Source organism: Clinocottus analis, unplaced genomic scaffold (assembly GCF_023055335.1).
Source record: "Clinocottus analis isolate CAN_PGR_092001 unplaced genomic scaffold, fCliAna1.0.p SCAF_4, whole genome shotgun sequence".
In the NCBI taxonomy this organism is placed as follows: domain Eukaryota; kingdom Metazoa; phylum Chordata; class Actinopteri; order Perciformes; family Cottidae; genus Clinocottus; species Clinocottus analis.
This window is the reverse complement of record NW_027176153.1, coordinates 17,838,720-17,850,547: the sequence shown is the minus strand read 5'-3', so window position 1 is coordinate 17,850,547 and position 11,828 is coordinate 17,838,720. Positions and strand designations below refer to the sequence as shown.

The 11,828-nt window shown below is 44.5% G+C and overlaps 1 protein-coding gene across 1 annotated transcript in view; it reads right to left on the bottom strand.

The window, feature by feature from the left end:
• Positions 1–11,828, bottom strand: part of LOC137800507 (leucine-rich repeat-containing G-protein coupled receptor 6) — a 35,720-nt gene that overhangs the window by 8,988 nt on the left and 14,904 nt on the right. The window contains exons 3-6 of the mRNA XM_068597736.1: positions 6,596–6,667; positions 4,630–4,701; positions 755–970; positions 499–570 (exon numbers count right to left, since the gene is read on the bottom strand). Coding sequence (XP_068453837.1) covers positions 499–570; positions 755–970; positions 4,630–4,701; positions 6,596–6,667 — 432 coding nt within the window. The remainder of the gene's footprint in view (positions 1–498; positions 571–754; positions 971–4,629; positions 4,702–6,595; positions 6,668–11,828) is intronic.

Sequence of the window (11,828 nt, the reverse complement as noted above, 5' to 3'; positions counted from 1 at the left end):
CTTTCTTGCCCTACCTCTGTCATAAGGCAGTTAGTTTCCTGTGGTTTCCATATTAGTGTGTGGTTTCAATCCAGTTATCAGAGCTACGGCACGTACGCTCAAACAACTCTCCTGTAGCCAGGCTCAGCCGTAGCGCTTACTTTGGCAAAACATTGAGGAATCTGTTGATGTTACATCAAGATAATCAAAGAGAAAGTTTTCATCTTCACATTGCTGTCGTTCTTTTGTTGGTTTTGAGAAAACACCTGCTGAAATTACCAGGACATCCATCATTATGATTTAGCACTGCACTTTATTATTCTTTGGCATACCAGGTACATAAGATTTCTGAAAACACTTTCAACTTGTGTGTGTGTGTGTGTGTGTGTGTGTGTGTGTGTGTGTGTGTGTGTGTGTGTGTGTGTGTGTGAGAGCCAGTGAACATGTCTCGAGTTTAACCTGCAATAGAAACTTGTGTGTGTGTGTGTGTCTTTCTGTGATGAAGTGTGCAATACTCACAGTGTCTCCAGACTGTGTAAACCTTCAAAACATCTCGCACCCATGCTCTGGATGTGGTTGTTATGGAGATGCCTGGGAAAAGGCCACAAATATTTTTCACCAAATCCGAAATTAAAGGTCTCGGAAATGTTTCCACACCGCATTCACCACCACCCAGTTCTAAGTCAACTGAATCCATGTTTTTTTTTCGGTAAGTAGAGAAACGCAGACTCAGGAGAGTTTTAAGTTAAGAATTACAAATCAAGATGTCACTCACAGAACGACGAGGGCGGAGAGGTTGGTGAACGCGTAATCTGGGATGTGCGTGATCTGGTTGAGGGCCAGTGTCATGGCCTGCAGGGAGGGCAGAGAGTCCAGGGCCGTCCCGGGGATCTTCGTGAGGGAGTTGTCGTCCAACCACAGGTGTCTTAGGGAGCGAACCCCCCTAAAGGCCCCAGCAGGAACCTCAGACAACAGGTTGGCATCAAGACGCCTGCGGGGTGAGAGGAACTGAGTTTAGCGACATAATCACAGAGTTTAAGTACAGTTTGTTTGCTTATCTGCAACCGCGCTTGTGCGTGCATTAGTGGTTGTATGTCGTGTCAATAAAACATTTTGGCTTTCAGGAAGGTTATTATGAGAATTACACCTCTTTTATTCTCCGTCTTTCATCTTTGCTGCAGGGTCTTAGAAGCTTCTCATCATGATTTATTCCCATGCTATATAAGCCATGTCTAGCTTCACCAGCACAGACATGTATGAAATGTAAGATGAGAAAAACACAAACGTGTAGGAACAGTTGTGACGGGGCTGTTTTATTCTACCTCATCCTAATTATCTTGTGTGAGCAGACTTCCCTCAATGCCTGGAAAGACGGAAAGACGGAAAGACGGTAAGAGGAACAGTTTAAGATGCATCTTCAGCTGTTCCTCCCTCATTCATTCTTTCCACTGGAGTCCCGCTGTCGCCATCAGTCTTTGACGTTTCCACCACTCATACACAAACACAACACCGGACAAACACACACAAATGCTCTCACACATGTGCTTTCATCTCTTTAAACCTAAGAAATCTTTGTCCCTTCTTTCACTCGGTGTCCTCGAACCCACGGGCAATGAGTGTGGACTGTGACCTCCACCCCCCCAACACCCCACCCCAACCCGTCACCCCCCACGTAAATGCACACATGCATACACACAGTCCATAGTGATGAATGATCCCCTCTGGGCAGAGTTGACAAGCTGAGACCACTTCCTCTCGCTATTCTTCTTTCTTTGGCCCTTCACACTCATTCATTAATCTCCTTTTCCTCCCTCCGGCCCCTCTCACAGTCACATTTTGTTTCCTACATCTTCATTTGATGCACTCCCAGCCGCTGCGAAGCCCTTCGCGTCTCATTCCTTAACTCTTGTTCGTCTTTCAAACTTCCTCCCTTCAATCAATGTTGTGCTGCGGTGCTTTGAGTCTGGCGCTACAGCTCCTCCTCACCTCCTCGGAGGCTTCTCCAAACAAACAGCATCATCAAAGTGAAATCTGAACTTGAACTCTGAACTCTTGGCTTTTCTCCCCGGGGACATTTTCCAGCAGGAGAGACAACTGTATACACTGGCAGATGCTCGCACACAGGGAAACACCCTCCAGCGTACACGTAAATACACATGAATGTGTGCATGCGCACACACAAACAGCTTCAAGACATTTTCATCTCGTCTACTTCCTGAGCACACATTTTCTCCGGCGCTAAACATCATCCTTGTGCATCCTGTGCACTCCACCTGTGGACATTGGTTGTCCCTGACCCAAAGAGCAGGATGAAAGCTACGGAAGACCCTTCGTTTTGTTCTCAAGGGCAAAATAATAATTGCTCCTCTGGGTGGACCTGCCAGGTCTCCAGAAGGTCCAGACAGAACCAGGAATGTTTCACAGAAGCCAATAAAGCAACAACTATTTCCTGTCCATCACATCAAAGTCTGAGGCCCGATTGCAGGAGAGAGAAATGGAGACAGAAAGAGAAAGTTCTCTTAAATGATCCAGGAGATCTGTGGATATGCCTCCTAGTTCAATTCTCCAGATGGCCAACATTTTATACAACGGGGAACTTGAAGGAGCATGTTTCACTACCGTCGAGTCAAATCTATAAAAACAGAAATATTTTGATTTATGTGGCTTGTGGAAGTAATCAGTGGTGATTACGCTGCTTAACCTGTGGGCTGGGACCCACGTCACTGTCTTGTCTCTATAGAACTAAACAACAGCAGCGCTCAACATTGTGCGTTGTAATTGGACTGTTCCAAACAGTCAGACACATTTCTTGACTCGGCTTCAGTTCGCTGCTGACAAAAGGATTTGTGTCTGAGATTAGGAGTATTATTTATTTGAGATGAAAGCCTCTTTTTATACATTAATACAAATTTCGAACCCATTTTCTCTCTTTTTCTTTTTACCTGGTGTTTTATGTCAGTGAGAGGCGCCAACAAGCTTCACTCTCCAAAGCTTTTCCAGTAATCTTTCTCCGCTAGGCTTATCATTACTGTAATGACAAGGTGCGTCTTTATAACCTGACTCTGTGTGTGTCTGTTGTGTGTGTTTGTTTTTCATTACTTGAGAGCATCCCTTTGTGAAGAAATGAAGAGACCACACACACACACAACTACACACAGGATTGCATACTAACATACACATAGACTGAATACAGACATCATCCTAAAATTCAACTTACACACGGAGACGGCCTGGGCCATAGTGGTCGCCTCTTCAATCTCATTGGAATGAAGTGTAGTGTAAATTAATCTCCAAATAGGTAGTTGAAATAATGTTTTCTCTCGCTTAGCTGCACAGATTTATTTTAACCCGTTTGTTCTTGAAGTGTACAGAACAGAAATGGGATTCAAGACAGTTGAGTTTTAAGCGCTGCCACATTTATTCATATATTAACTGAAAGCGACACTGTTCATTTACTACTTCACCATGCAACCTAATTGTCAATTTCTTTTCTCTGCTCTAATTGCCACCACCTGTCTGCTCCGAGCACGCAGTCGCTACGCTTGTACGAAGAGATTTCTTAAATGATCCACGCTACTCCTATTACACCATGTTTCCATCCAAATATTTGTATGTTAATTGTCAAATTAGAAAAGGTGGATGGAAGCAACATCTCCAGAACTGTCCAACACACTGCTGCAGCCGTAGGGGAGACTCCCTGTGAGAAATCAGCAGCAAAGCCCATCAGCTCTTTGTTTTAGTGTTTCTTTTACTGACATGGGGAAGCTCAGGTAGACACTTTATTCACTCAGCTTTCGGGTTGCTGCCACATTTGTAACATTGGCCTAAAATCCTCTTATACTGGAATCCAACAGTTATGCAAATTGATCACGGTCAGCACGAATAGTCAGGCAATTATGTAATAATTGCGTGCAGGCGTGGTTGATGGAGAGCAGGCCTGCTTAATACCAGACAGGCAAACGTTGTAGGTGGTAGAGTTTCACGGGCACGCCCCTTCAATTTTACAACTCCATGCAACTTGAACGTGTGTGTGCGATGAAGGAAATGGCTTTATGGTATTTACAAATAATGATTAATTTGGAAAGCGGGGATGGTCGAGTATGTGTGCGGTACAACTTTGGTAGAGATGGGTTGGGGGTGAGGAAATACAGATGAGGTGGTCCACATTGCATCCATCCAAACATCCATGCGGACACACACACACATACACACACGTACACTGACCCCACAGATGAGACAATTATGCCACCAAACACTCTCATTAGCCAGGGGGATATCGGTGTGGGTGGTGGGAGAAGAGCGGAGGAGAGGAGCGGACGAGGAAGAGAGGGGGAATTGATGGAAAATGGGGTTGTTTCACAGCTCATTGGAGATGCTCTCCCTGGCCTGCAGTGTCTGCTGTTTCCCTCATGGCTTCCAGATGCTACCATGAACTGCACTGACACAGTCAGGCTGGGACTCCTACTGTCAGGCAGTACCATGCAGAACTGTTGGGGTACGGTCTGTAATATGTTAGCAGTACTCTATACCTGCACTGCGGTCAGAGCTGAGTGCGGGTGGGTGGCCAGGGGGATGTTTCATTCCCTGCTCGATGAGGTAAAGTCACATAATTAGTGTGTTTGTGAGAGAGAAAGAGAGAGAGAGACTCACAGAGATAGTAGGTTGGGTAGGTCCCATGGAGCATCATCAGGAAGTCTCTCCAATTGGTTGTTTTGTATCATCCTGAAAGACACATACAGATTATTCAGTCGAGGTAATAGCTCGATAAGTGGTCGAGTGTGTTTGAGGGCACTTCAAGCAGAACAAATAATTCCATCATGAGGGAAATCTGACACAAAAAGGAAAGGGCCGGTGAAAGCTTGAGGAGAAGCAGAGAATGAAGGGTGAAAAGAGAAAGAGAAGCTCCTTGGGTGGGCTGCTGATGTCATTCTCAGAAGAATGGAGCAAAAACGCGAGGAGGAAGTGGCGAGCAAACAATATCCCTCTCTCTTTCCTCTCCCTCCCCTTGCTTATTCTGTCTTTTGCTCCCTTATTCTTTAACGTTTTTATCGTGATCAGTAGTCTGACGTAAGCCCACAAGGCGTAAAGTCTCCAGTGTGCCGCTCTCAGCTCTTTATTGTGGCATCATGGTGCCTCTTTGTGAGTCTGCGAGGCCTTGTGTCACAACAGAGAAATATCTCAGCTTGCAGTAAGGTTGTTTTAACAGTACAGTATCTTTTATTTTTGAACTCCATGCCTCGACTGCCAAGTACATATCAGAATGATTTATGATCCATTAATTTATTTTGATATACTGTCAGTGGGTGTCTCAAGCATACGTTGCTATATTTTCTTACTGAAGTCAATGTGTAGCATTCTTTCGTAGTCTAGTGTATTTCACAATAGTCTTCCGTACATTCAATGCTTCAATGTAGAAAAAAATGCTGCTCAGGTTTTTAGAGGATTGGGGAATGTTTCCACTGGGACGGTGATGCCATGATAAATACATCAAATTGAGCCTTTTCCTGTTTTAAAAGAAATTCCCGGAGGGAAGCTTGTACTCCACTTTTGGTTCATGACCTTGTGTGCGTGTATGTGTGTGTGTGTGTGTGTGTGCGTGTGTGTGTGTGTGTGTGTGTGTCTGTGTGAATCAGCAGGAAGTCAGCTTGCAGCTACCCTACACAAGGTCAGCAGTCCATTTGTGACATTAACTGACTTTAACTAATATATTGAGGAAGGACTCTAACAGCTCAGCTGCTCTGAGGTCAAAGACACCGTACAACGTTTGCTAGGATGTTGCCAAGCATGAATACTCTCAGACATGTATGTGTCCAGGATGTATGTCCATCTGCAGTAATGACATAATAGCCGAAGATTTATGGCTGTTTCACTGGTTCTGTCTCAGTGAGTTTCACAACACAAGGTGAAAGCAGATCAACGTGTGTTCCTGGTAATCCCCCAGATTCCCTCAAATTACAAACCACAATTCTCTAGCTAAAGTTTATATTCTGTGGCAGAGCTTCTCAGACATTTCTTAGCGAGGGTCGAGGAGGGCTTGCAGTTCCAAGAATCATGAAAACCTCCTTAAAACTCTTGTCTCTCACCCAGTAGAAATATGGCAGTAATTTACTAGATGCAGGGGTTAGAAAATGACTTGGTTTTTATTGCTTTCCATTTTTTTTTTCCGGATTTAATATGTCACTGTAGCGCTAACGGTTGGTGGCCATGGATCATAAGACTACGAACACACTATGAGAATTGGAGCGTTGATGGAGTATTGAACACTTTGAATGGCATATTTTAATGTCACTTGCTGTAATCTAGGTGGGTGGTGTCACTGGGAGGTCCCTGCATTACACCTGTGTGCATGCGTGTGTGTGTGTGTGTGTGTGTGTGTGTGTGTGTGAGTGCGTGTGTGTGCGTCCGTCCGTGCTTACAACTGAAACAGGGCTTGTTTGGGAATAAAGGAACCAGCCCATAAACTTTAACAACAGTTAATGATGCGTGGCTTGTGTGTTTTTTTCAAGGCAGGAGCACAACTCTATCACCCCATATCGCTAGAGTGGAATAACCCTCCCGGGATGTGGGCCGACCCACCAGAGAGCGGTAGGGTGGGAGGGTGGCTAAGGTTACTCACAGAACTTTGAGGTTGTGGAGACCCTGGAGAGCGTGGCCCGAGATATACCTCAGCTGATTCCCTGAGATACGCCTAGGAGAGGAACACACAGATCAAAAAAAGGAAAACAAATGATACAAGTGAAAAGTGAAATCCAAGCACATGCATGAAAACATTTACAAGTCTCATAAGAGGAGTTTTGCCTTTTGCTTTATTCTAGGTCTTTGAATTGAGCTGTATGACTTCATCCTTGAGTTCCTGATCTGGGGTTACTGCCGGGGCAGTATGCAAATAACAATATTCAATTCCCTTTCAATGTGGTTGCTTTTGGCCCAAAGCACACCCTGAAACCTTAACCAATCCTGGGAGTTCTGATGAGTGAGTAAAGACTGAACTGAATGAGACAGAGACTGGGTCAACCAGTGCAGCCTGAAAGTGTATTTGCTTGTGCGCATGCAAATGTGTTTATGTGTGTGTGCGTGTGTTATATCGTAAGGTGCATACCACACACACTTACTCACACACACTTACTCACACACACACACGCACACACACACACACACACACACACACACACACACACACACACACACACACACACACACACACACACACACCCACACACAAGCACATATGTGTGTGCAGTGTCTATTTTCAATGTCCTTGAGGTAAATTGGGCCCGTTCTGAAGGGGCCTTGAGGACAGCAAGGGAGAGAAACCACACACATTCGCATAAGCAATCCAATCAGTTTGTTTATCAAACACAGCACCTAATGGTCATTTGTGAGTGTGTATAAGATGTCCAAATAAATAACATTCAGTCCAACCCAGTGACTCTCAAGGTCATGAGCTGGAAGCTCAGTTTAAACACATTTTTGGTCTTCACAGCTCGAGACCACCCACTTTTATTAAACACACCACACACACACACACGCACACACACACACACACACACACACACACACACACGCACACACACACACACACACACACACACACACACACACACACACACACACGCACACACGCGCACACACACAACTTAAAAGTCACTCATTGGCATGCTCCCGCTCACACCGTTGCTCTACAGGTGACATTTGCCTGACATTACAGTCTCGTGCAGACTGCCTCTGGCTGAGTTTCTCCATCAGTGCCAGAATATTGAAATATTGATATAGCACTCTGCCTGCCTTTCCAAGCCACTATCATCCAGATGGTAATGGACGAGAGCTCCCAGCAAACTCCCTCTGACATCTGATATTCATGTCAACATGTCTCAGTCTTATTACTGTGCGGTGGCAAACCACACAGCCCCTCCCGCGCCTGCCAAATCTCACACTCGGCCCAGTTTAGAACTCTAGTAGAGCTTGTATTCATCAACACAAGCACAGACACACGCTCATACTCGTAGATGGATACCCACATTGGCATACTAGAGTACAGAATGGACTGATCTTAAGCCAAGCTATTGTGGTGCCATTTAGTCATGCCTCTCAAACCACAGTTAAAACTCACTGAAACAGACTTTGACTACGTCACACGAGGTTTAATTACAGACTTCAGACATGTAGACACAGATGACAGTTAGTCTGCAGGGAATGCTGCTCTTTGACCTCACAGATTATAATATTAATTCTTATTTCAAGGTAAAGGAGTTCCCATTTGTTGTCCCTCAACGGACGATAAGTCTGCTACTTTAATACCGTTTCAGTTTCCTCTATTGCACAAGCTTGTCACCGGGGACCACTTTGATAGTTACTTTTCCAGAGGTGACGGTTTTAAAAGACCTTTCTGAGGTCTTGACACCAGTTAAATAGATCTCAGCCCATTTCTGCAAAGACCCCTAAGTGCCTTCTTTTGGTTCCTGTTCAAACGAGTTTGAGACGCATTGGACAGAACAAAGACATAGGTAGCACCAAAGAAAAATAAATGTCTTCATGGGAGGGATGAGCAGGGCCAGCAATTTAGAGTTTTAAAAAACAAACATTGTAGTTAAGGCCATGGTATGATGTGCATATCTTACTGCCAAGGCAGCCTTTCTCTATTAACCGCACCATTGGAGCCAAAACAGCATTAGAGTGGAATCATGCTTTTTTTTGCCGACTTCATTTGTCAAATGGATAATTATGTCGAAAGTGAAGATGGATATTTAAAAAGGAAAGAAACGCTCAGACGTTCTTGATAGACATCAACAGAACACCGGCCATTGACCAACAGTTTCCATTATATCAGTGTGCAAATTTATGTGTACGTGTACGCGTGTGTGTGTGTGTGTGTGTGTGTGTGTGTGTGTGTGTGTGCGTGTAAATGATCGAACGTATGAGTAAATGTTCCGCACTTAGGCTCCTAGTCATTCCACATCAATCTCATTCTAATGAAAGGCGCCTTGCTCTTGTCAAACCATGGCTCCAACTGTTTTTTCTTTTAATTTGATTTGGGGATTGTTGGAATTTTTCTTGGCCCCTGGACTGGGTTGATAAAAATTCCACCTCAGCATAATTCAGCGCGATTGACGTGATTCATAGATAAAATAACAGAGGCTAGTGTGTAGTTCAAACGTATGGGAGAGAAGTGGGAGTGGTGCTAACAAAGGTGGGACCACCCTGCTATCAGAGCCGATCTGTGAGGGCATCACTGAAGCATATCAACTGCTGATTATCCCATGTATCACCATGTCCCATTGCCTCAAAATAATAAACAATAAAGACAGAATAAAGACCTAGACAGCAGAGACAGCGTCATATGTTGGGATACTATCTGAGGCAGATAGGACACCATAACGGTAGCGTTGCCAGGATGGCTGATAGGAGTCGATGAAAGAAGAAGGCGAGGATAAACCGGTTTTATTTTCAGAGAGAGGGTGGCCTGGTGTGTGTGTGGGTGTGTCTGTAAGTACATTTACAAGTATGACCTTTTTCACCCTGGGTCCATCAATAGAAATGTTATCCCTCCTTCTGTTTCGGAGGTCCAGCCTGAGGGTCAACCACTTAACCTGGCGTTAACCTCTGAAATTACTGGAGTAAAATATAGACATGTGGAAAACAGTGTGTGTGCGCATGTGCGTACGAGCTCGAGAGAGAAATAGACAAGTAGACAAAATCCAATGTTGGCAGGGTTGAAAACGCTTTTATTGACCTAGATAGTCCCAGCTGTGTAGTGCACCTGGAGTATCAGCATCAGCTCATATTGTAAACCCTTAACCCTCACCTACTTTATACTCCTGAGCTATCAGCTGACAATCTCATTATCATGAAGAAGACAAGACAAGAGCAGCGCTGGCCACCACTTGCCACTTTTCTCCTCCTAAGGTTTGGAATTTAGTTGATAGTCGGAGAGAGCACATTCCAGAGTTTTGAGCCGATAACAGCAGCGAGCACCACATCGCTCACACTTTTACTTTAGCTGTATCGTGTGTCGAAAAAAAAGAGTCAAAGCCAAGAGTCACAGAGGGTTTAAAAAAACTCCAGTGAGATTGTTTTTCCCATCAGGACACTTTGAACGGCCAGATTTTACCTCGGTATTTAGAAGGTGAGGGATGATTCAGATAATGATAAGATGAGCGTGAGAGACTTGATCCAAACGGCTGATTGTGACGGGAATCAAAGGAAGAAGGCACATGGTGACATGGGATCTCTCAAGGTACAAACAGCGTGGACTTTGATACTGATCATAGGTCGTGAGGGTGATGGCCTTTGAAACCGTTTTTCAGGAAGGGCTTCTAGGGTGACGATTTCCCCGAAAACACCTGCTGTCAAAGTTCCAAGTTGCAATTAGAAAATAAATAGATAGTGCATCTTTGATATTAGAGGAGGACAATAAATACAGGGGAAGTCTTTGATATGTCACTGGATGAGTAACCAGTCTTAAAGTCTGAAGCTGATTGCCTGCAGTGCTGCCCTCTCATTAGTCCATAGACATGCAGTCTGCCTCTCAGTCGCCTCTCTTCATGCTCTTCATGTTGACTGACAGTTGTGTGCCGGTTTTTGTGTTTGAATTAAGAGTAGATTCACTGATCAAAGCGGTAAATGAAGGCTTAATGGGGGCGTCTGAGGTTCATAAAAGGGAGGAGTAATGCAGCATTGATATTGATAACAAGGAGTGTAATTACACCTCCTGAAGCAAAAGGAGGTTTGTTAAGTGCTTTGTGAATGTATTCAGTCCCAACATTTGAGTTGAAAGGAATTAGCTGTCTGCATTTTGATACTATAAAGGTGAGAGCAGAGCGAGGAGATAGTATGATACATTTTACGTTCATGAGAGGTGATTTAAAAGGACATTGTATGCCCTTCCTTCTCCTCTTCCTCCTCCTCATCATCATAGTGTAAAACAGGATGAAAGCTGGACTTCTTGCCATAAGCAGATTTGTCTTGGTTTGTAAGAATGTGGCGAGGAAAAAAAGCAGAAAAACTATCAAAGGCAGTGTCTACAGCTTGCAATAGCCTGCAGTAAAATGGAGATGGGGGGCTGTAGAAATTAATTGGAAAGGAGGGAGATAAAGTGAGGGAGTGCAGACAAGGAAGTAGGGCCCAACATCAAACAATTTATCACTTCCAGTCACAACATGCCTGGCCCTTGCTTCTCCCTGTGCTACCAACAAGTGCTGTGGACCCACTTCAAACGCTCTCGCTCTCAAACCGACTGTGTTTAGAGCCTTGGTTTGTTTTTCTAAGCGCTATAACTTGTTGTAATTATAATGTGTTTACCAAAACTTGCTCGGCTGCCTCTCGCTAAACCTAGACAGGAGTGGATGTCAGAAATGTCTTGGAACATCATCATCGTCTCAGCATGTTTCCAGAAATGGTCAGCAGGCTACAAGAAATTTGGCTTGAGGACAGCAACATCCTCCTTGGAAGAGTTACAAAGCAACAGAACGTCTCCATAAAGTGTCAGAACACAAGAGCGATACAGAGGAAGTAAGATCAACGGGGCTGTAAAACACTGGGAGGATTGTCTCCGGACAAACACTGCAGATCCAAGACCCCCACCCTCTTTTTCCCCAATGCAAGAACATTTCAGCATTGATGTTCAGCTTCACTCTGCACTGCGTGGTTCTGATTATTAGCCCATCAGCAATATCTATACTTCACCGTTTTTACGACCGCAAAGATTGAGATCAAGAATTCAATGCACGACAATAAATCAAGGCTCTTCAAGGTGTTACAAAACCTCATCGCTCGGCTTTCGCTCTCTCCACTTCAGATCCGGTTTGACTGCGACTCAGACTCGACTGAATGGTTATTCAGCCGACCTTTTA